The sequence below is a fragment of the Ixodes scapularis genome, unplaced genomic scaffold, assembly GCF_016920785.2.
Source record: "Ixodes scapularis isolate PalLabHiFi unplaced genomic scaffold, ASM1692078v2 PGA_scaffold10__122_contigs__length_95168666, whole genome shotgun sequence".
In the NCBI taxonomy this organism is placed as follows: Eukaryota; Metazoa; Arthropoda; class Arachnida; order Ixodida; family Ixodidae; genus Ixodes; species Ixodes scapularis.
In genome coordinates, this window is record NW_024609836.1 from 84,564,141 (window position 1) to 84,590,888 (window position 26,748).

At 46.7% G+C, this 26,748-nt stretch overlaps 1 protein-coding gene across 2 annotated transcripts; it reads left to right on the forward strand.

Annotated features, from left to right (window-relative positions):
• The first annotated feature begins 92 nt into the window (after window positions 1-92).
• On the forward strand, window positions 93-25,595 carry LOC8042448 (filaggrin). Of its 2 annotated transcripts, XM_042288713.1 has the most exons (12): window positions 93-157; window positions 2,521-2,553; window positions 3,603-3,698; window positions 4,399-4,476; window positions 5,169-5,345; window positions 7,249-7,287; window positions 8,413-8,646; window positions 11,053-11,228; window positions 13,175-13,276; window positions 14,039-14,124; window positions 22,748-25,308; window positions 25,405-25,595. In XM_042288713.1, exons 2-11 carry the CDS (start codon window positions 2,545-2,547, stop codon window positions 24,562-24,564), a joined length of 2,814 nt encoding a protein of 937 aa, XP_042144647.1. In that variant the 5' UTR covers window positions 93-157; window positions 2,521-2,544; the 3' UTR covers window positions 24,565-25,308; window positions 25,405-25,595. The 2 variants fall into 2 exon arrangements, with proteins under 2 accessions (XP_042144647.1, XP_042144648.1); XM_042288714.1 differs by lacking the exon at window positions 13,175-13,276.
• Window positions 25,596-26,748: the final 1,153 nt, after the last annotated feature.

Below are 26,748 nucleotides of genomic sequence, written 5' to 3' on the forward strand. Positions count from 1 at the left end.
CTAATTGCTTGCGATTCAAAACAAATCTCGCCAAGTTTGCTCTGAAAGCTTAGGTGTGAGCTCGCCAAAGCCGAGTCGATCCAAAGCCACTCGATTTAGTGTTTGTTTTTGTGTGTTTGCGTGTTGATCGCTCTGATCTCTCCTTTGATTCGCGAAGGTAAGCCGCCTGTGTTTCACCCGATCTCCAATTGCCTACCGTTTTGCTGCACTTAGTCTCCGTAACTTTCGTGCAACGTGCACGATGCGTCGGTAAAGCGAAATACTTCGTATATTTCCTGCTTTGCCGCTAACGAAAAAGCAGCGAGGCCTGCCCTAGGAGAAAAAATAATAATTAAAAAATGGAGTGTAGGTTGAGCCTTTACCACCGGGCTGAGATCCAAATGGGATATCCATTTCTGTTAATTCTGCTCACTTTTGCACGTTTGTCGCTGTCCTCAATAGAACGTGCTCAGTTTCGGAAAGAAAATCTATTTTAGCTCCTGCTTTCGGGTGCCCGTCCCAGCTTCGACGCTCGGCGCCTACCGTGGCTTGACAGCTCCGACTACCGCTTGATATTCTCTGCCGGTTGTGCATGTTTATTTTGGGCGACCGAAAATCCGAGCGTCCAGTTATTTTATTTAAATATTCCTTTACTGATCTTTGACCGCTTAAACCAAGCACTTCGTGAACATGAGCACTTGATCCTCGAAGCTAGGACAAGACGATCTCTGTAAAACGTCCGACTACTGATTGATCCCTCTTCTAAGATGAACGAAGTGTAGCGTCTCCCAAATTTGCGCCATTATTTAATAAATACTACGTGTTCCTTGTTTGAGATCGAATGATCACTTCGCCCGGCTCCTAGAAGCATTTTCTTTTTCTTTTTTTGTTTTTGTCGTATCGTCACTTTGAAGTGATGCGGCCGGGTTTACCACTGATTTCTTTTCACCCTACAAGGTTTTTTTGTATTTTCTTTTTCGTTTGTTTTATATATTCGGGTGGCCCTTTCCACGCAACTTAAGTCACTCCGTTTTTGTTGTTGTTTTGAACTCCTGCAGTGACAATTCCGTGCGGATCCGGTCGTTCGGTGTAGCTCGACGGGATCACCACGGGGAGTTGTTTTGTGGAGTTTGCGGAGTGCACGGTAGTGTAGACAGGAGTTCACGGCGCACGGTGTTTTATTACGAGAGGAGGAATTGTGTGTGTTTGTGTAAGGAAGGGGTCGCACGAAATCGCAGCTCACGAAGCAGCGCTTGCTCTGTCGCGGACGCGGGGAAGTGGAAGATGGGTTGGATGGTCGGGGGACGCTTCCGAAGCACTTGCCGCGACACTGCACGCGTGTGCACTCCCGTTCTTGTCCGTTTACGCATGCTTCTCTTCGCCGGATGTTTTTGGGCTCAAAAAATTGTTTTGTTTGTTTTATTTATTATTTTCCTGTGCCCCCAACAGTGCTTATTTTTAGACCTTAAATAGCTGCCTTACCTCTTTAAAGCTCTTTTTTTTTTCTTTTTTTTTTTTTTTGGTAGGGGGGGATTTATTTTGTCATACTGGCAAACGTAGAACATAGTAATTCTAAGATGCGGCAGCAGGCTATGACAGTCATGTCAGCGCGAAAATTTTTGTCACAATTAATTTGTCTTTTTAGCACGTTTGCTAAAAGTGTGAATGAAAATTAAAACAAGCAGTGTCATCTGGACAAGTGCTCTAGTTTGATCATAAATGTACACACAGCATCTACACCTTTTTTCTGCAAGCTTTTACGCTGCTAAAGGTTAAAAATTTTTTTGTACTTTTAGCGCCGTAAACATACATCCAACATCTAGCACTGGTTATGGTGTAAGGTCTAAGGTCACACCTAAATTCTGCTTTTAGTGTAAGCTTACACTGACAGAAGTTTAAGATCAAGGACGGTATAAAATGTTTTCATAGCTCCTAAGAGGAGAGAAGGTGTTTTGGTGGTATTTTGGTATTCCCTAACAGTTACTATAGTCCGTTGCAACTCAAGAAGGTGGGGCGAGGGAAAGGAAGGCCGGGGAGGAGGAAGCAGACGAAACGCTGGAGAAGAGAGGGGGAAACCTCCTCCTCTCTTTAGCGTTCCGTCTGCTTCCTCCTCCTCGGCCCGTCTTACCCTCGTCCTACCTTCTTGGGTTGCAACGGACTATAGCAGCCACTTCTTTTAATGCAAAGCAATGGTACTTGGTCATTGTGGTATGTAGGTTGTATTAGAGTTCCAGGTTATACCACTGTAGTCGGGCAGAAAACTGAGAGTGAAAGAAAGAACTGCAGAATTTAGGAGAGCTTAATATTGCAACAACATTTTGACCACTCATCTATTGTAATCAGTTGACATAATGTCAGCTTAGTGCTTAATTTGGCGAGTATTATGTGGTGTTTTTACTCCTGTGAGTTCTGTCACAATAACAGAGTTAGTGACTTGCTCTAGGAAAACATTAAATGGAAATTCTAATGTTTTCTTTTCGTCACTTGGGGCTTGTAATCGAGTCAGTTTGCAAGCTTGACAATGATTGTTTTTATTTTCAGGGTTCACAAGACATCCTTCGCACTATGTCGCAGGTGAGACTATTATGCCAGCAGTTTTTCGTGACATTTATTGTTCATTAAAAATTGCATTAAATAAAATTAAATATACTTGTGGAATAGAAATTTAAAAAAAAAAAAAAGGCAGCTTCTACTTACTTCAGTTTCCACAAATTGTAGTGAGAGGTTTTCTAGTTGGGCATCATTAATTATAGTTCTATCATTATCTTGGAACAGAATTTATGTGTGTCTGTGTGTTTGACTGAATGAGCAGGATGTTTAGATTTCCAAGAGTTATGTGATCTTTTGTGTAAGGGACATGCTCTGCCAACCATGCAACTCTATGAGACATGTGTGAACCTTTGAACAGAGTATCATACCCTCATTGCCTAATTCCTTTTTATAAGGATGCATTTCTGCCCCATATACCTGAGGCTTTTGAAATCTTAGTTTTCAAAAGTTTATATCTAGGTCCACCTACCTGCTTTAAATGACAGCACTACTGCAGTAAGGCAGTGTAGAAACCTACGGACTTTGCCAACAATAATGTACCGTAAAATACTGGGTAAGCGCCCACCCCATTTTCACTGAAAACTGGGTGAATCTAGACATGGTTGCTTGTCCGGTCAAATCAGGCACTTAACATATAGCTTGCAGAATTCCCAAGTTTGGAAAATATTAATTGTGAGCGCTTCCGCGGTATTTTACGGTATATACCAGGGTGTGTTTGGCAATATTGACTCTTAGTTCTGTATGGGTGCATGACTTAGATGCAGTAAAATTCTTCTGGAACTGGAAAAAAATACATTATTTTTTGGGGAGGAAGGAGGGGGGGCGGGGGGCGTCCGAAAGAATTTGGGTGCTCGAGGAGCTCCTTATGTCAGTTTATACCTCAAAGAAACCTATGAACTTCTAAGTATCCAGTCTGAGAACCCGCACTCAAGCAGATTCTGTGTTCTGGGCACAATTTCCATCGTCATATCTAAGTTAGAGTCTCGTTGGTCGGCCGAAAAGCAAAGGGCCCTTTTGATCACGAGCTTGCGGCGAAGTAGGTTCCCCGGTTGAGTGTGGGTTGTCATGTGCAGTTGGCAGACCTGTCGAGGGAGGAGAAGGAGGAGCTTGCCAAGCAGCGCATGGAGGACATGCGCCTCAAGAACGAGGAGATCAGACGACGCCACGCCGTGAGCACGCCCCGACCGATCCTAGACGCGCCGCTGGGAATGCGAAACAATTCGCCAGAACCCGTTTCGTAGTGTTGTCGAGCGGTCCTCTGTGCTATCTGTGCAGCTGCGGTCAGCGACAGGTTAAGAAGGGAGTAGTAGCTCGGCCTCTGGTGTGAGCTTTCCACATTTGATGACACTTTAGCACCTCAGAAGCACTCCCGGACAAAGCACGGCAGAAGGCAAGCAGTGTGTGCCTTAGCTGGAACTTTCACTGCATTTCTGACCTGTCGAAGACTGTAATTGATGATGGTTAGGGGATTTATAATACAAAATAACAAGTCATACTGCTCCAAATGACTTGTGAAGCTGGCAAAGCAGAACACAAACAATTTCGGCGAATTAAAACAAAGTATGTTATTTTTATCTGGAGAGAGTATTGTGAGGACGCAGTTTTGGAAGTTTGTATTTTGCCAAGTCATACTTTCTTATGAGTGATAGCCTCAAATGATAGCTGAACTAAGCCTGGAGTTAGCTGGATCAGTCCAACTCCCGAAGTGATGTGCTGTTTCTGCTCTCTTCAGCGACATTCTAGGTGCATTTGATATTGTTGCCCTGTCCTAACGTACCTAGTAGGCGTCTGGTAGATCCTTACGAGTCTGTTCAGCAGTGCTGGCAACGCTTACTTGCTCCCCTCTGAACTATCGTTTGCTGTTTTCAGGAGATAGAAGCAGACAAGAAGAATGCCGACTTGTTCAGCAGCTCTGCCATCAAGGAAGGTGCTGTGAAAAAGTCCCCCGTGAGTTACCATTGCTCTCTGGGAACTTGGATAAAGTTGTGGTTTAGGTAAAGTTAAGTTTTCACCAATTGGCACCTGTGTAGGGTGCTGCACCAGTTCTGTGTGCGCTACTACCAGTGGTTGGGCGTCTTCTAACATCTGCCTACTAATGGCTGAGATGAACCGAGCAATGCAAAGAGGAAGGTTGAACAGAAAAGAGTGGTCAAGCTACTGTTCAGGAACTGTCTTTGAAACTTGTTTAGCGAAGGCAGATTTCGAGAATCACCACTAATTTTACTGCATGATGTGCACAAACAACTGCAGGGAAAAAGATCCCCTAAAAACATGCGCATACTGGGTATATTGATTAATTGATTTATTGTTTGTTTTAAATGGACCCAGGAACAGCAGAGCGAGAAAGCAGTTCAGACGATTACATTCATTGAAACCCGATGAAGTAACTGAATCATAAAAACTGAAAAAAGTAATAACGCGAAAATTGTTGTTTCATCTTGCCAACATGCAAAGAACTTGTAACATAACAGGTGACACCTGCACGTCACAATTAAAGTTGCCACGCACAAAACGGAACAAAGCCATTGCAGTTGTTTCTTTTCGTCTTTGCATGTTTGCGTTAATCCTGCACGTGAGAGCTGTTTCTGGTCAGAACGAGTCGAGTGCAGACGCGCGTGTGGTGCGCCTGGTTTTTGCAGCCGGATGCCAGCCAGCCGGGGGAGCGACGCCCCAACCCGCAGAGGTCGAACCCCCGGGGTCCGCCGAGGTCCCAGGGACAGCACCGTCCCCGAGACGAAGGCAACAGGGGTGGGGCCCGGCAGAGGCCCAGGTTCGAGGAGCACCCGCAGCAGGACGCGGAGTTCCCCACGCCTCCGGTACGCTCGCTGCTACCCTACGCCCTTTCCGGTTACCTTCCGTTACCCTCCCCAATGTAGAAGTGTATCCATTGACCAACGATTTCGTTTACAGCACAGAAAAAAATATTGGCTCAGTTTCATTTGAGACAGGGCTGGGCAGAGATGCTCCAAAAAGTATTCCGGAATACAAATACTGAGATGCATTTATTTTTAGGCCAAAATACAGACACTGAGATACATCTGCCTTCTGTGTAACTGGACATCCATAAGACGCTTCGGCAAATACATTGAAAAAGTATTCCGGAATACAGATACACAAAAATTAATTTTTACATGAACGATTGTAGGTGCAGAGGGGTGCAGTTTGTGGCGAATGCAAATTGTAGTGCTTCTATATTTCCCTATATGTCAATTTATACCCCAAACTCTTAATTTATTTGCCGCTACCATCCCAAATGCTGCTAAAACAAATTGTCGACTCTAATGATTCATGGGTGCTAAAGACCAGCGACTGCTTGCCATGGTTAACAAATGGCGTCTTCCTGAAATAAACCGTTTTGCCGTGAGGGTGTGTCCCAATTTAAGATGAACCGTCACGGCAAAACAGGGTTCTGGGAGGAGCTTATTCTGTTATTCTTGTAAGTGACCGTTCTTCGCATTTCCTTTGAATTGTTTTTTTTTATTTAATTTTGATTGCTGATACCAGACAACCAACTACAAATTTGTATAGCACCGTAAATATAGCTCTAACAATTTTTTTTTCTTCGTTGTAAAATCGTTTTATGATATCCTTTTTCCATCTAAGCTGTTTAAAAAAATGTTTTTTTCCTTTGCATGTGTCCTTTAAGCCTGGCAGAGTCTGGGAATAAATGCGATACATGTGTAAGTACATTGTATTTCAGAAGTGAAATACAATGTATTTCACTTCTGAAATACAAATACATTTTCGGAAGTGTAACTCAATACAGAGATACAGATACTCGAAAGTATCTTTAAGATACTATCATGATACATTTGCATCGTGATACTGCCCAGCCCTGGTTTGAGACAATGGTGACCCTTAGTACTGATGTTGGGGCCTAAAAAGCAACTCCGCTTCATTTTTGTTTTTGAAAAAGCAGTGCCATCCAGTTCAGTATCAGCTAGGAAGGCAACGCGTCAAATTTTACGACCTAGTTCTGTCTAAATGTTTCTTAAGTAGTCCGGCAAACTTTAGAATGTGCCAAGCTGCCAAAATTGGCTGGCTCTAAGGGGGGCGAATTGAGAAGCAGACGATATCCAAGTTATCCAAGTATTGTCACCACGCACACCAGTGCCAAGCAGAATTCTCTCCGTCCCCATGTGCAATGGGCCTGTCAAACCTCCTGGTGTAGTTGGGGACGGGAGGGAATTGATTTTTTTGCGGGCATATAATCGATTCCGTTCTCTGAGTAAGGGCGGTCGAACCTGTTACATGTTTGAGGGGCCTTCCGTAGAACAGACACGGATGTAATTGTTTGCTTGTTCGTTTGGCTGTTGTAACCACGCTGGGTTCACGTGGTATACCGAACACAAAGATAGAAATTAGTACTTGGAATGTTACTTATTGCCCATACCCTCCGGCATGTCTTGGGCTTACGAGTTTCCGAATCTATCGTTCGGATACTTGGGTCAAGACAGGGTTATGCCCCGTCCTCTAGATCGCAGCAAACACTCTGTTTGTTGCCAAAAAGGTCGCGGAGGCTAGTGCCTCCACAAGCAAAAGCAAGACATTACTTACCTCCCTTTAAGTTTATGGGAATTTACCTGTTTATCGGTGTAACCTTAAAAAGTAAATATATTTTTGACAATTTAGTTTACATCAACGATATCTAGTAGAGTCTTTGCATATAGACCCTGTTGTCTGGCAAGGGCATTGCAATGGTCGTCTTTTTTCTTGCAGAGAGACGGTGGGGAGAAGCGTCCACAGCGGCTGAGTGCCGTAAGTGAACTTCGTCTCTCGGTTGTTTGTTGTAGCATCTGGGTTCCCTGTGGTCTTTAGCAGGTGTCTCGCCTGGGAGCATGTAGTTGTAAGTTTACAGAAACTCACTTTTAGCGGATAGCATTTCGCTTCATCCAGTACTGGATAGGAGCACTTTGGCGGATAAAGAAACTATGTTCAGAGATTTGCAGCTGAACCTAGACTTTGCTGTTCCTCTGACACCAACATTTGAGTGGGCTTTTCTTTTTGTGAGATTTCATGTGCATTGAATGTCGCACTAATGTTACTCTTATTTGTTTCTTTCTCACCATCGTTATTGTGGTCCATACCTCTAGAGCTGTTAGTGACAATATAATTAAATTTTTACCGCACGCAAAAGTTGGCAAACTTTGCAAGGTTGTTTTCTTCTCCCATTGGCCTCCTTGTTTGCAGTTTAAGCAAAGAAAGAGTGCCTTAATATGTATATACGTCCACCTTAGGGCACTGGCACATTGCATCTTGATGCCTTTTTCTCGTTGCTCTGATGCGCATGAAATAGACTTCTGCCTTTATTTATTTATTTATTTGATAATACTGTAGGCTCCGTTAGGGTCCAGGCAGGTGGGGAAATAACACAGATGAAAGGACATGATAGAATAAAAAGGGGCACATCTTTAATTAAAAACATTGACAATAACAAATAAAAGAAAAATTTCGAACGGGCAAGTTTGTAAATCGTAAGCTTTGAGAAAAACATTTGCTGGCAATGGGCTGTCAACATTTTGTTTTGGCAGGCAGTTCTATTCGGCGACGGTTTTTGGAAAAAAACAAAAGAGTTTTTAAAAGTGTTATTGTTGCTGCGTTATGGTTGGAGAAGTGTACTTGGATCACATCGCCTAGTCCAATGTGAAATGGGCGAGTTCTTTGACCTCTGCTAAGGTGGAATTTCGCTTCTTTACCATTTCTTTGTATTTCGCCTGCCATGAACACGTGCCGTCTGCATCAGGTACTGCAAAGAATGACACCACCTTCAGAAGAAGGACACTGAGGCACACTAGATGCGAAGACAGATAAATAAACGTAGCGGGCCGCTGAGTTGCCATCGAAACTCGGCGTTGAGAAGCCGCCCTCGTCCCTTGCTTGCAGGAAGACCTTCCTCCGCCGGACCCCAACTTCCGCTTCTTGGCCGACCGCATGCGGGAAGGAGGGGGAGGAGGTGGGGGAGGGCCCCCAAGGGCACCACTGGGGGCACCTCAGCAGGACGAACGCGGAGGACAGGGCGCTCCCCGGGGCGGCAGCAGGCGCCACCGGCACAACTACGGTGGGCAGGACTTTGAGAATGTCAAGCCCACCATGCGCCACGACAGAGACATGGAAAGGGTCAGTGGCGCCGTCTGCTCGGGCGACTTTTTATTTCTAGCTCCATCTTGTCACTAAGGTTATTACATGGTCTGAAACTTTCAGTGAGCAGATGGGAAATGTTTTGGTACTTTTCAGGTAGCTTAAGGGGGGATGCTAGCAAAGGGGTTGACTTTTGAACCTTTGGCTGCATATGAATGAAATTTGCAGTATATGCTGGCAGTTGGGAAGAAGGATGCAGTGTGAAGTTTATTCCGCGTACATGAAGGGTAAAAGAAATTATGGTCGTTTTTAAAGGAACACACTGACTTTGTTTAGGAAAACTGTTTTTAGAACACTACCATTTTTCCAATCCAAGATTTTTCTTCACTAGATCGGCTGCAGAATGCCTGTAAAGAGGAACTGGGTAAACAAAATTTCCATAAAGTAATTTATTTTATGCTAACATCGCGGTGAAAAATCAAGTAAATATTTTGCCTTTTATGTCGTCGACAAAATCTTGACATCTTTATAAAAGACATCCAGGTATTCAGAAAAACAATTCCACAGTACATTGCCCATAAAATTTCAGTTAGGAAAAACAATGAGTGAGTCTTTCCTTTTGTCCCATCAACAAACAATAGTTTTCCTAAAGTGAAATTTATGCCAAAAAGTGGAACGAAGAAAAATGTGTTCGAAGTGCTTCAACCTCCACCTTTTCTTTAGCATCGGGGGACAGAAAATAATTTATAAAATTTTAACTATGCTGTGTAAACAAATGAAACTTTCTGTGAATACTCTCTAGATGTTGGTGGATGTAAAGATAGCATTTTTCAAAATCAACTTTTTTGCAGAAATTGTTTTTTCTGGGTACTATCCTCCCTTAAGTAGTTTAGGAGACATTCACATTAGATTCTAAAGATTTGGTAGACAAGTTTTAAAGTGGAGTTATCCTGGCTGCAAGCTACCCAGAAACAATGGCATCCAAATTGTCCAGTGAAGTGAGAATGACATTCCTAGGAGATCAGCAGAAAAGTTTTTAGCCACTTGATGCTTTTTATTTGACATCATAAATTTAGCAGGTACAGTTTCTTTCACAAAGCTTCTCAAAATCTTCTTTTTTCTTTTTTTTTATCAAAAAGCTACAGATGTTTATCTAGATCTGGGTGATCATACTGGCGTGAATTTGTACATGACTTTTGCCTGATGCACGTTAAAATACCAGACTAACGGTCGTATTGCACTGGCTAAATTCCTTATCAGATGCCTCTTGGAGCACACTTAAGTTGCTGCTATCTAAAACTTCCGGAGGACAAATTACTCTTTACTTTTTTTACATTCTTGTTGTACGGCGACAGCTGTTAGTGGGAACCTCCCCGAGAATTTGAAGGGTCGTCCTTCGCGAAAACTTTGACAAGGTCATCGGCTATGTTATCAATCACACAATCGCTCGCAGCCGCCACTCAGTTTATAAAACTCAAATGTCTGTCCGTCAAGCTGGATTTGAACCAGCAGCCTATAGATGACAGCAGTTGTTTGTTCTACCGTCAGTCGATCCACCAACTGAGCTAACTACAAAACAAATTTCAACAAATCTAATTTTTTTTTTCTTTTTTAACGGCGTTTTGTGAGCTTTGATTGTGCACTTGCATCCAGAACAACACGGAAGGCAACAAGCACGTGCTGGTTGCCAGGAATTCCAAAAGGTGCCTTGCGGTTCTCATCCTTTCGGTGACTATAGGATGGTTTGATTGTAGCCTACACTCTGTCGTGCTGGCAGATTTGCACGACCATCTGAGCAGACGAACCGGTACGCCATTTGGCTAAACTTCGAAAAGTTCTCGGCGGGCCCGAAGAACGCATATTTCAGTTGCAGCGCACCAAAGAGGCTCGTCGTAGACAGAGTACAAAGCAGGCACAAGAGTGGAATCGAGAGCGAAAGCGAAAAAAATGCGAAAAACCTCGCAATTGTGCTCACGAGGCGGCACAGAAGCAATGGCGATGCCACAAGGATGACGAATTACTCTAGCGCAGAGCCGCCGTTGCTGCGAGAGATGTTAAGGCTGGCTCACACAACCCCATTTTCTCACATTATGTTACGTGACGAAAGCTTACGTCTGCTTCCGCACAAGTAACCGGGACATCTGTGCTTCGTAATAAGCGTGGCTACCAGTTCAGGAATGTAGCCTGGCACGCGACATTCAAGACACTAATGTTTTGGTAACTTATATGTTACACAATAAAACAACGCCATATTAACCACCCTCTACGCGGTGGCGTAAATGCACTCGGATTTTTCGGTAGTTTTAATCGAGTCCCTGACGCGCATTTTGTTTTCAAGCTCGCCTTCCAAACCTCGCAGCATATCAAATGCTCAAAGAGCGGCTTTCCTCCTCAATCTATTCTCAATGACTGCGGCGCATTGACGCGTCCCGCCTTGCGTTTCAGGAATTTCCCGAGTCCCCGCCGCGCAACCCGTGCATGCGCATGACGGGACGGCAGCGCCGGGAGTACGACCAGTGGAAGATGGACCGGGAGCAGATTGACCAGGAGCGCCTGCAGCGCCACGTCAACGCCGCCGGCGAGTTTCGCCGCGAGTGGGACCACCACAAGGACGTCCAGGAGTAAGTTGGAGGCAGCTCACTGGGCCGTCCGTCAATCCCCGCCTTCTGGGCGTAACTCCTTGCGACGTGGGTGCAGACGTGACGACACGGTTATCCGCAGACACGCCTCGAGCATTTTCTAAGCTTCATATATATGTATGCTTCGAACGTGTCTGCACAGTCTTTGTATGGCCGATGTGACGGGGCTGTGATACAAGGAAGCAACAGACCTTGGACGGTGTCTGTGGACCGTCTTTTGTATTAGGTATTAGCAGTGTGACCGCAGCTTTATGAGGGGGGTGCAACGCCTAAAGGCCCGTTAGCGCACTTGCGTTTGAGTACGACCGACTGGGACACGACCGGTTTTCAAGCCTTTCGTTACGACTTACGACCGGCACAGCAGCGCAGTCGCTCGTAGTCAAACGCTGGTGTGTGAGCGGGCCTTTACGACGTGGGCATAACGTCTTACAATAGGGGCAAAACACCCTATGCTGTACCGCAGTGGACACTACGAGCTACCTTAGCCAATTCGTTGCTCCACGCATGCTATGTAACTTCATGCTGTGTGTGTCAATTCACCCAACTGGAAGGTCATGGGACGATGTGGCTGTACATTGGCTTTGGTGGCTCGTAGCGTCAGCTCTGGTACATCGTTAGGTGGAAGGAAGTGTAGGGGGTGTGGCTACCACCGTACAGCACGGAGGAAACAATCTACGAAAAAAAAAATGCCTTTGCTATCCGAGCATTTTATTAAAGTATGAACTCCCTGTAGTGTTCTGTACTGAAGCAAAGCTGAGGCATGCTTATCATACTTTTTCCAGAGTTTTTTTTACTGCTGCTACTGTTGAGACCAGTTATAACGAAGTCGGTTATAACGAAATAGCGGCTACAGCGAAGCGATGACGATTTCCCATTCCCTTTAACACTCCGTTATAACGAAATAGCGGATATAGCGAAGTGATTTACGACTCCCGTTGACTTTGTTATAACCGGTCTCAACAGTACTTGATAATTTTACCACAGTTGAAACTATCTGTGATGTATTAGCGAAGGAAACTTGAGGTATGCTTATCGTATTGGTATAGGCATTTGAGGCACAGAACTAGTAAAAATACCAGTGTAGTGAAGATGTTTTTCTTTGAAAACTGAATTTACTGTAAAGTGGAATTACTGTTGTGTGCTTGAACTGGCATTACAGGTTTGCCACGAGTTTTACTATATTGAGAAAGAAAAGTACTGGTAAGCTTGAAATGCTGACACAGACATCTAACTGTTCATGGACTAACCAGATTACAACACATATCTAATAAAGCTTTTTTTCTTTTTTTAAAAGGTTAACATTGTTGAGAGAGGCTCTGCCATAATACTAAATACTCGACGAGAAGTAGTGACCCCAGCTCTTTATTGCCTCGGGGCATTTTAACCGTATCAGTTCGAGGACCTGGTCGGTATACGGCTCATCACTCTGAGGAGAGTGGAGGTGAGGAACTTCTGGGATTTTGCCTCAAGCAAGAAGTCGCTTCTTTCCATCAACACAAACACATATGCACCTACACAATGTGCACCCTCGCAGACATCAACCATCTGTACTTACGAGTGCGTGCATCTACAATATGGGGGAAGAGGTTCCCCTCAGGGGTGCTTTACCTAAACAGTTTCTCGCAGCCCACTGCAAGAGACGGTGGTATTTGTTTAATTTTTTTTTTTTACGTTGTGCATGGCGAGAGTTTGCTGCGAAAATATGGTATTTAAAGGGTGTGCTTGGCCCGGCAGGCCAAACCCAGCTAGTGTGTTTGGCCCACTGGGCCAAACACACTAGTTCATCAAAAGATTGGCTGGGACTGTCCTGTGGGTGTTGCCAGAGGCAGTTATATTGCGGTTTAGGGGTTCTTTCTGTCTCGCTGTTGCTACGGTTGTCTGCAAGCCATATATTTAGTTCCTCTTTTTTCCCCAAACTTTTGTGCGAGGTTGACAGACAAGGTGCATGAAATTCAAGTGCAAGGTGACCAAGCGAACGACGGAGGGCAGGCATTCCAAGAGAGCCGAGACGGAGAGAAAACTGTCCTAAGGTTTGCAAAAGTCGTTCACGGCGTTGTGGCGTCGTCACTTTGCGGCGTGTGAACAACTACGACGGGGTTTCAGGATGAAGGGTTTAAACATGGCCACCTTCAGAACGGTTACTGCAACCTGACGTTCGCTGAGGACTTCTTTTTCCGGTCTCATTATGTTATTCGTGAAGTTGAATGTCCTTTTGTATCAAGCAGTTCGTTCATTGCATTCCAAGAAGACGGCTATACTATGCTCACCCCTAAACTGGCAGTGCTGTGGGAGCTACATACTCGCCGAACTGAGTGATCCAAACAAGCATATAGCTTCTTCTGCACTGTCATCTGGGGTGAGCCAAGTACAGGCAATGAATTTTTTGTGTAGCTTTCTGTTTTGTGCAATTTTGCCTTTTTTAAACCCTTAAGTCAAAGTTGAAAAAAAAAAAAAAAACTATTTCGTTTTGAAAACCAGATTTTCATGCCTGATTTTGACAATGTGCAAGACCGCCCTACTTGCTAGATCTAGTGTCAGTACATTAAAAGGTGCGTTGCAGCAAAAAGTAAGAAAAGTTACCTTTTACTGCACGTAGCCTCCGATTTAAGCTTGACCCAGTTACTGGTACAGGTAGAGCACCACAATACCAGTATCAATGGGTACATCCACAGTTACCAGTAGTGGGCACACCCATGTTTCTTGTCTGTGGCCTTCCTCAAATGTGCTGCCTCTGTGGCAAGCCTCTTCCCTGATTGGCCAGGCCAGCTGTGACACTGGCCTCTCCTACCCAGGGGTCCCTCATCGCCGCCCCCACCTCCTCGCCCTCGTCCCCAGAACGACCAGGGGCAGACGTTCAACAGCCGCGTCTACAGCAGAGGTCAGTGCCCTCTGTCTCGCTCCCTCACTTCGAGCCCCGCTCTATCGCTGAACTACACGATTTGCATTTCTCGTGTTTGCCCCGAAACGATTTGTTTGCACTTGCCTGCTTTTTGTAGTGTCTCTCTGACAAGTCGTCCGCACGAAAGGAAGTTTCGCGGCTTGGACATACGCGTGCCGACGCGTTTGCATGCCCAGAAGGAATGAAGCATGTGTCAACATCTACTCCATTTGAACTCAGGTTTTCACCACTCCATCTCGGGAGTTGCATGCAATACTGTTTCGCTGCAGTTTGAATGGAGTTTGCCTTTTTTCTAACCTCTGCATTTATACACGTCGCTTCCGTACCCGTCGACGATCATCCTTCGTATGGCTTCAACAATGCTACACAAAACTTGCGAGTTGGAGCGCAGCGTTCGTGCGAAGACTCGAGCTGCGAGAAACCTAAAAGGAAGAGTTGTTTGTGTGACCCTGCTTGCTGTGCATCTCTTTTTGAGTCTTGTCCACCGAATTTCCTTCCTGCTTTGGTGTATGGATGATGCGCGGGAAAGCTTCTCTCACCTCGCCAACTTGCTGCTTGCCGCAGTGCTTGTGGAACACTTCAAGACGGAAGAGTGACGTCACGTGCCGAAGCCTGGTGTATGTACCCGTTGCTCGCGTGCTTGCCACCTTGCATGCACACTCTCTCTTTCTCCCTTGGGCTACGCTTAGGGTCCCTAGATTCCTAAGCTTATTAGATGGCATAGCTTGATTAGTCGACATTAGTTTCACATATACTGCCTTCGCCCTTAAGCCAAGACTGCGCTGGGAGCTACGGGCCTGACGGACCAATCAGCTGCCTCCCTCTTATCACCTGACACAACTCTGCACTCGGGTATGGGTGGGAGTGTGATATGACGTGGCGAAACGGGTGTATGACTGGTCTATTGAGGACGTAGCTTCCACTGTAGTCTCAACTTGGCAGTGTACGGAGTGTAGTGTGGATCCGCGCTAATCTCTACCCATTTACCCATTCTTAGCATGCTTCTGAAGGGCATACAGTTTTGTTTTCTTTTCTTCTTTTTTTTTTTTTTTGGGGGGGGGGGTGCAGAGGCAGTGTAATGTGAAGGTTAGCACATTATTGTGTAAGGTGGAGGAAGTGCAGTGCCAGAGAAATTTATTTTACATCTATTTAGTTGCTTCAGTATATCTGATCACATGTATTACTCAGAGAGGCAGGCTCTATCATTGCTGGGATTTATATTTTCAAAGAATGACTGTGAAGAGCCTGCATACAAAGTACCAAAAATAAACTTTAAGTAAATCAGCTTATTGGTGCCTAGATTTTTAGACTGACATTTGCATATTTGATTAGGGGTACATTTAGCTGTTTCCTTTTGGGAAAAGGAGGGTGACATACGAATAGTCAGAAATCCAAGGTTGGACTTGCATAGTGAGCGAGCAAAGCAGCACCCTTCTTGTACTGTCCACTGTCGAGTTTGAAAGGATGGGGAGTAGCATTTGAATGCCCGGCTGCCAGCACGTTTTGGCCCACTGCATGTTAGCCAGTTACGTAATTGGAGCACGTTCACTGCCGTGCAATCACGAGCAGATGACTTGCTTTCATTTGATGCCCGTTGTGGAGAGGGGATTTAATATGCGAGTGCGTTTATTATGCGAGTAAATACGGTACTTGAAGCCAGCGTTTTTGTAGGAGTACAATTATAGCCATGCATGTCGTTTGAAGATGCTGAAAGTTTTGTGGAAGTTTCTGCCATTGGCAAACATAAAGAGAGAAAGGAAAAGATTCTAATCCCTCCCGAAACCAAAGAAGACTTCGCACGTCTTCCCACAAGCCCCTTTTGCATGCGTGTTTGCCGTGTTGCGTGGCTGCATAGACCGAACTGACCCGTTCTGACCTTGTGTGCCCCCTCACGCGTGCAGGCCAAGCAGAAATAGCAAGCTGGTGACGGGATTGCCTGGAAGCTTTCTTATTTATTTTTTGCATGACCGCACGCGGTTCGTGGCTTCGGTTGGGTCCAGTGGTGGGCACTGCCTGGAAAAGTCGCCCCAGACATTGTTAATGTTATAAGTGCTGTTACTAATAAAGTCCCGATTTATTGCTTCCCCGGTATTTTCCTGCTGGTTTGGTTCTCACTTTTGCTGTTTTCGGTTTGACGTGTTTGGGCATTGTTTTTGCACTTTCCTCGCACTTGTTTGCGGAGTGCATGCGCCTGCGGTGTTTGTGCACAAGCTTGCACGCACCCGGGCACGTAGTCCGTCACACGACCAGACTTCCAGTGAGTGTTACCTCGGCCGTTGAGGCACCATCACATACTTGCGACTCTTATGACTGTGTGCCTTAAAAACCTCTAAATCTTTTGTCAACGAGAGAACACACAACACGCTGGCACCATCTATCGAGTAGCTATGGAGCTCTTGGCATTTCCGTACATTTCCTATTTTTTTCGCACATCATTGCTTTTTTTTGTTGTTGTTTTTACTCGAAAAACATTTTGCAAGGTTGTAAACAACCATTCCTCATAGATACTGGTACTTGGATTTAAAATCGCAAATACCGCAAAACCTTCGCTCTAGTACAATGCAGTTCGTGGGCCACCTCATGGATGGTGCCGGCGTGCCAGTGTGTGTTTTCTCGCCGTAAGGGATTGCGAGAACTCGGTTATAAGCAGACGCAAGTGTGTGAACGGCCCTTACGACCGGTAGTGTCATCGTGCCCGGAATGCCTCTTGAACCCCTCTGTTTCCTCAAGCTTTGCCTGTCGACTTCACACCCCCATATAGATTTTATCTTGCGATATCCCACACTGCCTGGTGATAGTTACAAAAAGTGCAGAGAGGAAGCAAATTTCCTTAGGAGGGCGAGGGGAGGAATCATACTTTTTGTGGGTTTCTTTTTGTTTCTAGGCTGGGTGGCGCCAGTTACTGCCCATTATAAAGGGTACGGTCATTATCATCCATCCAGCCATCCATGCAAACACGAGAACATTCAGTATAATTGTACTCAGATGGGAAGTGTTCCCGGCCTACCTGATATCTCGTTGTAAGCAATCGCAGGTGCGTGCAGTGCAGTCGTTCACATAGGCCGTCAATCACCGGTGATCAACGGTTTCCAAGTGCCGTTAAGAAATTAAATTTAGTGCGGAGAATTATGTTCCACAATCTCGTAGATAGTCGAAGAACTCGAGTTTCGGTTTCAACATAGGTTTGAGCTTTATCACAAGCTGGTGTACTGTCCAAAACAATCTTGGGGAACGGTGTTTACACTTGTCTAACATGGCTAACTGCTTGCATCAGTGTTTGTTACAAAGATGGCATTATTTACGTATTTCAGTTGTACTGTGGCATATTTTATTGACATCAAGAGGTCTGGGGACACTTTAAATGATGTTATAGGCGTTGCTTAACAGATTATTGTCGGCAAGCATCACTACTATTTCCACAGCTGTCCTCAGCCGGTGTGCACGTTTTATGCTCCCAGCAAGTCAAACAAAAATGCTGAATATGAAGGAACTGCAATCGAGTCTATCGCAAAACGAAGGAAGAACACAAGGAAAGCATTCTGCTTGGGGTGTGAGGTGTTCTATCCATGTTTCACCAGTATAAGCATTCTTTCGTTGAAAAGCGCACCTGTGACGGAGGCTAACTCTCCGCCGAACCAATAATAGACGTCAGTTAAAGTACGCTAACCTTGAGAAGTAATAGTCATGGGTGTGGGGCACATTTTGTATATTCGGAATTTTCTTTTATTTGTCGTTTAATTTGAATAGCTGTAGAAGTGTCGGCGTTTTTACGCCTTCCTCAAGTATATCGTATTTTTCAGAAATAAAATCTTAAAATCCTTTTTTTCACATTATACCAACCTCCGTTTCCTTTGAAAGAACAACTAATTGATCACATTTTGATCCGTAACATTGCTCCGTACACAAATTAGGAAAATAAAAGCATTTGCACGGATGCTTCGAAAATCGCTTTGTTCCCGTGGTCAGGAAATGGTGAAGACTGCTTGTTGGTGGTTGTGTGTATCCTGGAATATTTGGGAACCGGACTCGGTTTTGAGCTGCGCCGCCGCCGCAAATGCAACTTCGAGAAAGACCTCACAAATGAGCTGAAAATTCCCATTAGATCCAATTGGAATTCTAACTGGTTTTAATTGGAACCAATTGGTTTTAGTGGGTTCCAATTGAAAGCACACTGGCCAATGGGTCTCACCAATTGGAAAAAAAGTTCCAGTTGGAATCTTAATTTTTTCCAATTGGTTCCCATTGCAGTGACCAATTGGTTGTCCCAAAACCTAGCTGGTAGCAATTGGAAATTCCAATTGGAATCTAATGGGAATTTTCAACTGGGTAACGCAACCGCCGAAAGGGAGCGCTGCAGGACGAAGATGCTGGCATCATCCAGACTCTCAAAGATTCGTGAAAACTGCGGTATTTTTTTCCCGAAAGGGTGAACAACAGAACAGCCGCCCTCTTTTACCAAAAAAAAAAAAAAAAACAGTTTATTTTGCTAATTTGGTAAGAAAACTATCCCACATGCATTAATAACAAAAAAATTAAAAAAGTGCTTACCCTGCTGCATTTCGACAAAATGTGAATTTGCGCAAGCATTGCCAAAACGTCATTTCATTTTATTAATGCTAACAATATAATAGTTCACTCGGCCGGATCAGCTTGTCGGAATTTCCGGAGCTTTCAATTACCGCCTCGACTAACGTACCATTTGATCTGATTTTGCATCGGACACTGAGGTAACTCGGAAGTCGCGCAATATTTCTCATGTTTCTGGTCTGTTCTGAGCAGGGTCTAAGATAGACAAGTGGGGAAACGGCCCATAGGCCCATAGGTAGGGAGGCTGTAGTGAGGGTGGGCGCAACTCAAAACCTGGAGAGCGTTTGCAATTTAATGGCGGCGCCTGAGGGAGAGGATTCGAGAAAGGATATGCGTCAGTGTTGCCTGCACGAGAGCAGGCGCCCGCTCTGTTGCAACTCTGTTGCTCCATGCGCCTTTCCTCCTCTCGCCTCCCATTGCAAGCAACGAGCGCCTTGGCGCAGCCTCTCTCGCTTCCTTCTCGCTCCCAGGGTTGCCAGACAAGCAGCAACGTCCAAGATGGCGGAATTTACCATTTTTCCCGTTAAAAAAATACTTAACCTATCGCAACAAAACTGGTGGCTATGGAAAAGTAATCATTTATACCTTGTGTAAATTATTCAAGCACCTTAATGGGCTTTTATCACCCGAATTAGGAAAGAAAACGACCCTTTGCCCCATAGACTCCCAGCAAAATTTAGCAATTAAATGACGTCCATGTCCCCGTGATCGCCGATCTAGCAGTTGCACCCACCCTCACTTGAGCCTCCCTACCAGGCTTTTTTTTTTCATTGGTGCAGTAGTTAAAGTTGGGAACAGAACGCGGCAGATCGTAACCACTGTCATCGGTGGTCCGGAGGGAAAGAGAGTGACAGAAAACCGGAGGAACGACCATTGAAGTTGCTCGAATCATTGTCAACTTTATTTCTACAATGCTAGCAAGAAAAAATTGTACGTCAAATTGCTAGGCAATTGTGTTGCACACGTGAAACGTTCTACCATCTCGTTACGTCAATTTCCCCGCTAAATTTGGCGGGAAAACTGAATTGGTTTGTAGGTCACAGAATGTTACTTTTCCCGCTAAATTTAGCGGGCGACATTGAAGTGGTGAGGAGGTCTCGTGACGTCAATCTCTCTAAATTTAGCGGGAACACTGAATTGGTGCGTATGTCACGTGGCGATATGTCACGTGACGTCAGAGGCCACGGAAATGCGACTTCACGAAATTCGGATTCATAAAATCCAAAGCAACTAGCCAAAAAACATTTCACGTAAAAAAAAAAATCTCACTGGTGGGTTTGCTAAAAAGAAAATTATAATCGTGCAACGCAACGGCAGTACCACGGCGGACAAAGCATCAGTTGCAAGGCACTAGCAGGTTCGTACCGGGGAAACTTTCTGTGATAGAAAATTTCGATACCAAGAAATGTTACCCTATTATACAGGGTGACCAAAATTAAGCTTTGCAAATAAAAAAAGAAAAAGGAAAGGCAGGTAGGTGACCTCTTTTTTGCACCTAGGTTATGCCCCCGGGCGGGCATTTGAGGGGAGGGATAATTGGAGCTGTCAACTTTATAATTAAAATAGTTAACTTTTTTTAGAGCGCAGGTCTTGGGCGCCCGTTTCCGCGTTTCGCGGCGTCGCCGTCGGCGTAACCGCTTCGCTAAATTTAGCGGGAAATTGAATTGGTGTTGAGGTCACGTGACGTCGATTTCCCTGCTAAATCTAGCGGACAAACTGAATTTGTTCACGGGTGACGTGACAACAAGCTATGTGACGTCATTTTCTCGGCTAAACTTAGCAGGGAAACGAAATCGGTGTTGAGGCCACGTGGCGTCAATTTTTCCGCTAAATTTAGCGGGGAAATTGACGTCACGCGACCTTAACACCAATTCAGTTTCCCCGCTAAATTTAGCGGGGAAAATGACGTCATATAGCTCGGTGTCACGTCACCCATGAACAAATTCAGCGGGAGGAAAGGAGTAGGAGGGGCATACCCTCCCCTCCTCCTTTTCTAGAGCTGCGCTCTAATTTCGCATTACGGAAACTTGTAAACGTGTTTCAGCTTTTTTTATTTTTTTTTATTTAGGGTATGCGTTTTTAATGTCAGCCGTATTCCAAGACTGTTTTTAAGGTTTAGAATTCTCTTAACCATGCTCGTGTTCCGAGATGTGCGTCTCCCAAACCTGCCACTTAGCCGCCTCGGTGGCTCCGAAGCAAAGTGCCGGCTTTACGGATCCCCAGGCGGCCGCGGGTTCGAATCCCAGCTGAGGTTCCCGCAATCTGACAACGGCTTATTGCAAAGAAGACGCTGCGTCACCGAACTTTTCGGTTGCGCGCCGAAGGATCCCCAAGTGGTCAAAATCGGTCGTCAGTCCTCCGCCGGGGCGAACCAGATGACATTTGTCGGTTTGGCACGTAAAACAACCCACATTTGACCAATCTGTCAACCAATCCGGCCAATTACGCATTCGAAACCACGAAGATTGGAGCGAGGGCTTTCTTCGGTGTGGTGACGCAGATCGCTGCGTATGACATTCCCATGACGACGGGGCGGAACTGATAATAGTTCCTCTTTCGCTACCCGCTGGCGAAAGAGAATTGCTACCCCGTTGTCGTGGAATTGATAGCAGATTGCGCCAGTGTGTTCTCTCGTAAACGGTTACAAGCGAGCGCAGCCAATACCACCTTTACTTCGTTTCACCGACGCAGTTGGACTCTACGAGCTAACGGGGCCAATCAAACTTCGTCGAAAGCGCATCATCGGGGTGTTCGTCATGTTTCTGTACGTGTTTGTATCATCGCTGGAAGACCCAGTGACTTGCACTTTTGATGCTGCTTGCTTGGTCCCATTAGCTCGCAGCGTAGGCTGCGCCAGACAAGACTGGATGGATGGATGATGGATGAATCCGGCTGAGCCCTTTGGATCGGGCGGTAGCTTACGCCACCTAGCCATGCATTGTCGACAGCACGTCCTACAGTACAAAGACGGGTGCCGGTTTGCGGCAGCCCTCGTCGAGTTTCGGCGTGTTCGGGGTGGGTCCGGGGGTCCACTAACGATGACGTCATGCGGAGGCCTTGTTTCCTACGCGGTGGTATTGGCACAGCGCACTCGATCACACTGAAACGTAACTGTGTGCACCAGCCGCAGTGTTGTGAGGCGTCATAGAAGTAAGTACAAAGCTAGATAGATTTATGAGTTGAAGCGCAACCCCCGCTCTTTAGGAGATTTGGGATATGCTAATAAGCTCAGCCTGGTCCGGCCGGATTACCCCACCCTTGGGTACTTACCCTTAACCATTTACATCTAACCTTTGCGCAAAAACGGCACGAGAATCAACGTCGAAAAACTGTCGAGATCGAACTAATTAGGGCTATCGATCCATACTCCAAATGAATTCAGCAACCGGCACACAGGCACGCACGCACACGCTTGTACGCACACACACACACACACACATAATATTATTTACCTCGTCGTGTGATCTAGCTTCCTCGCAATGCATAGTGTCGTGGCGTAAAGTTCGCTTCTCTGTATGGTGGGTGTCGACGAGGGTAAGCCCGCTTAACCGAGCGCTAGTTTTCGACAGTGTAGAGTGGTCAAAAGATATCTATTTCTCGATCGAATGGAATTCGCTGTTTCCGCTCACACCATGTATTGTTATTTCGTAAGAATCTGCCTTCGTCGAGGTCCTTCTCCACAGATGCGCAAATTATATCACCTTCATACAGTCATCCCTGTCAAGACCGCATTGTTTAGACACACTCTTTTAATGTCATTATTGAATGACTACGCTATGATCTTAATTTATGCAAATTTTGTCCGGTTTTAAGTTTTTAACAAATCGCAGCCACGAAGGTATGCCGTGTACCAGTGTTCAGGCTTCGTGATTGGCTCTTCGGCGTTCTCGTTTGCTAATGCGGCAATCTTATTGGCTGTGGAGCGATCATTTAGATGCACGGGACCCGCCTTGTGTTTTGTGAACTGTTAGTGGCAGTGTTCCGCCGTGCGTCACAAGCACCGCGCGCTTCGCAGGCGGACCACGAGGTCGCGGCGACGGCGGCAACCGCGGCCGAGGCCCCCGCCGCGGCTCGGGGGGCGGCGGCTACCACGAGGGAAACCGGAGCCGCACCGAGTCCTCCGGTAGCGCCCCCTCGGACAGAGACGGCGGAGGAGGAGGCGACGAAGACCAGCGAGACCAACCGCGGGACTACCAGGACCACTGGCAGCACCGGGACCCCCGGGACCACCGCCAGGACCACCGCGGCGGCGACCGTTTCGGAGGAGGAGGAGGAGGCAGGCACGGCCAGGACGGCTACGCGCCTTACCATCGCGGTGAACACCGCGGCGAGGACTCATACCGGAGACCGCAGCGCAGGGGCGGTGGCAGGGGCGGGATGCCTAACAGGAGGGGGGGTTCCTTCGACGGGGACATGAGGGGCGGGAGGGGAGGCCGCGGTGGCCACAGGGGCATGGACAGGGGGAGAGGGGGCCCTCCGCGAAGGGGTCGCGGTGGGGAGCGCAGGGGACGCGACTTCCCGAGGGATGGCGACCGGAGGGAAGACCGCTGGGAGCGTAGGGACAAGGCGGACGCGCAGCAGAACGCCTGTGTGGAGGCGTGGGAAACAGCGGAAGCGGGCGGCGTCGACAAGGGTGGCCAGGACTGGGGTGTTGCGGAGCCGGCCGGTCCGACTCAAGAGGGCACGGGCTGGGACACTGCCGAGGGTGCCACGGACCAGGAGGTGGACGTTGACGGCGGACGAGAGGAGGTCGTCGAAGAGTCGGTGGCCGCGGAGCCTGGGCACGATGTGGGCGACGACCCTGACGGGTTGGCGCCCATAGACGTGGAGGAGGAGTCCGAGGACCATCTTGATCCGTGCAACGACACCTCCAGCTGCCCAGAGTCTTCGTACTTGTCTGGACACAGCGACCTGGAGGAGCACGATGACGTGGACAGGGGAGCTGAGGAGTCCCTGGAGAGTACGTACAGGGAGAGCATGAAGCTTCTGGAGACGATGCACGATCCGGTCGCAGACGCGGACCACGGCGATTCGGGACTGAAAGAAGACGTGGCTGTCTTGTCAGATGGCGATGTAGATCATTATGCTGGTTCATTGGACCCGGACTCGGCGTTCGCTCCTTGCGAATCGGAAGTTAACAGTAATGCTGCGCGGGGTAAGGCTTCGGACGGTGGTTCTGCCGCCGCGTCTCAAGAAAAGGACGTTGAAGACTCTCATTGGGTCACACCTGGCGATTCGGAGAAGGATGGCGATGCGGCGATCCAAGAGACAGCCAACATAATTGTTCGCCTTGATGCCGATGGGCAGGCTAAGAGGAGCGATACCGTAGCCGACAGTTCATGCGTGGATGACTTTACGGATAGCGCTGACGTCTTTTTGTCCCAGGATAGCGAAATTTCGGACTTGAACGAGAACGAGACAGCGAGCTCCGACATTGCGGCTAAGAGACTTGCTCTTGAGACCGCGCATAGCGGCGCTGGTGACGCTTCGCCAACGATGCTGTCTGAAGACGCTGGCCCGTCCTTATCAAACGAGGCTGAAAAAGAAGGGAGAGGCGAGTCTCCGCATCTTAAAAAATGTGCCGAGAACGGCGTCGTCTCGAACTCGGCGCTTGAGAACGGCGAGAAACTAGAACTTCCTCACGTTCAAACCGACGGAGACGTCGGTTCGACAGAGCTTCCAGAAGCAAATCAGTGCGCGGACTATACTGCCGAGGCGGGCGACGTATTGGCAACAGTGAAGGGCAAAGATGCAGGTGTTAAGGCGACTTCGAAGGGCGCGACTGACGACAGTATCGCTACTACAGACAGTCCCGAACCGCAGAAGCAGTGATGTACCATACACGTCCGCTTGCCCGGTGACTTCTGCCGGCAAAACGTTTCTGCTCGTATAAACTCGAACAACTTTCTCTCTCAGAAGCGTAGTGACGCCGAGGCGCTTGCTGGTTGAGTAACACGCCCCGTCTTCTCATCTTAGCTGATTGTCCTGGTACACATAGAGACCACACGTTTGAGCATCTGCGTAACTCATTGGCAGGAACCAAAGACCCGGATGAAGTAGATCATCCGACGAGCTCAGCGCCACGTAGAAGCTTCTGGACTGACTAACCTTCAAGCTGTTTATCTTCGTTTTGTCTCTTTCGGGGATGGGCACATGCAACGTTTGTTTTGTACCGCTCAGTTCAGCCTAAAACCGTGGTCACACTACAAATACAACAAACAAAAAGACTGTCTGCAGAGGCCTTCCTCGTGTGACGGTCACATCGGTTGTACAAAACCTGTCCGCAGACATGATCGAAATTATATTTGTATGCCGCTAACGTGCTTCACTCTCAGAAATAGGGGCTGTAGTACTTACACTCTTTGTCCCATATATCACGCACCAAAACTACATTTTGACGTTCAGTCGGCTCGCGTCGAACTGACAATACAAACTTCTACGAGCGCCTTGGTATCTGTGTAATATAACTTTCTAAAGAACAAATGTAAGTTAAAAAAAAAAGACATGCACTGAGGTTTTTCAGCAAGGCTAACAATACCCTGGGTGTTTTCCTCTAGTCTTTACTGCGTGCATTAAGTTAAAAACAAAACAAAAAAACATGCACTGAGGTTTTTTGGCAAGACTAACAATACCCTGGGTGTTTTTCTTTAGTCTTTAATGCGTACACATTAGCTATTTCAATAAGTTGTATCATTCGGCTATCAAGCCGCTTGTGAAAGTTGGTATCGTCGGTTCGACGTGAGTGGACTGAACGTCGAATTGGAGTATTTGGGGTGTTAAATAATAGGGGACGAGGGGTGTAAGTACTACACCCCATTTTTTTGTTAGAGTGTTCGAACATGCGTGAGGCGTGTTCGCAGAGAATGGACCTTTTCCGAGAAGCGTTCTGCGCACGCGCGAGCGCCCGACGCCAAGCGGTGGAAGTCGGCACAAAAAATCGAGGAAATTCGGAATGAGGCTGTAGATCGACGAGTAGAACACGTAATTGCAGCATATATATAATTGTGTTACATAAAAAAAGAAAGTGGACGAAAACAAAAACACGACGTTTGGGGGGACGCTACAGATTTCCCTCTTTAAAGTCGCGTTGGGCACGCGACGCAGCTCAGAGAGCGAAGCAACTGGTAGCGTAGCTCCCGTTATCGATTGGTAGCGCAGGTAGGTCACTTCCTCGATTTTTAGTTCGTGCAGCCACCGCCTGGTTCCGTCGGTATTTGGAAAAGGTCCATTCTCTCATCGTGTCTGCAGACCACCGTGTCTTTTGTATGTGGAGCGCAAGTTCGTCTGCTTCTTGCACAGTAGTGGCGGTGACGTCAGGAAGACGACGAGCTTTGATTGGCTCTGATCGAAGGATAGTGGGTAGACGTCAAAAAAACCTACCTTGAGGTCTACTCTCTATCCTTGATTCACAGCCAATCAGAGCGCGGCGTTCTGACGACACCACAACCCCTGAAAAAGAAGCAGACAAACTTGCGCTCCGCATAGGCTCGTTCGATTTGCCCGCACCCCCTGCACCGGCGCAGAAAAGTGTGGGGAGGTGTACTTCCGGTATGCGTATCTGAATACGCATACCGGAAGTACACCTTTCCACACTTTTCTGCGCCGGTGCAGGGGTTGCGGGCAAATCGAACGAGCCCGATGTATGAGCAGTAGTGCGACAACAGCTTTATGCATTATACTATTTGCCTCGTCGGTAAAGACGCGTGCTTGATCATAAAACAAGCCTAGCGTCGTACACCGCTTTCTGATTACTATTTTTTACTCTAGGATGCGTATTCGGTGGCTTGTCCGTGGTATATTGGGGCTCGGCAACGCCACGTACCCATGATTTTCGTTGTCGCAGTTAAGGTTCACTTATTTTGATGGTCATACGTTTTTATCGATTAATGCTATCTTTTCCGGAATATATATTATATACAAGAGTGGCGCGGTTTATTTATTGCTCGTTTTTCTTGTTTACGCGGAAAGTTTTTTTTGTGTGTATATTTTGTTTTCGGTCGTGTGTCTCTGTGCGTA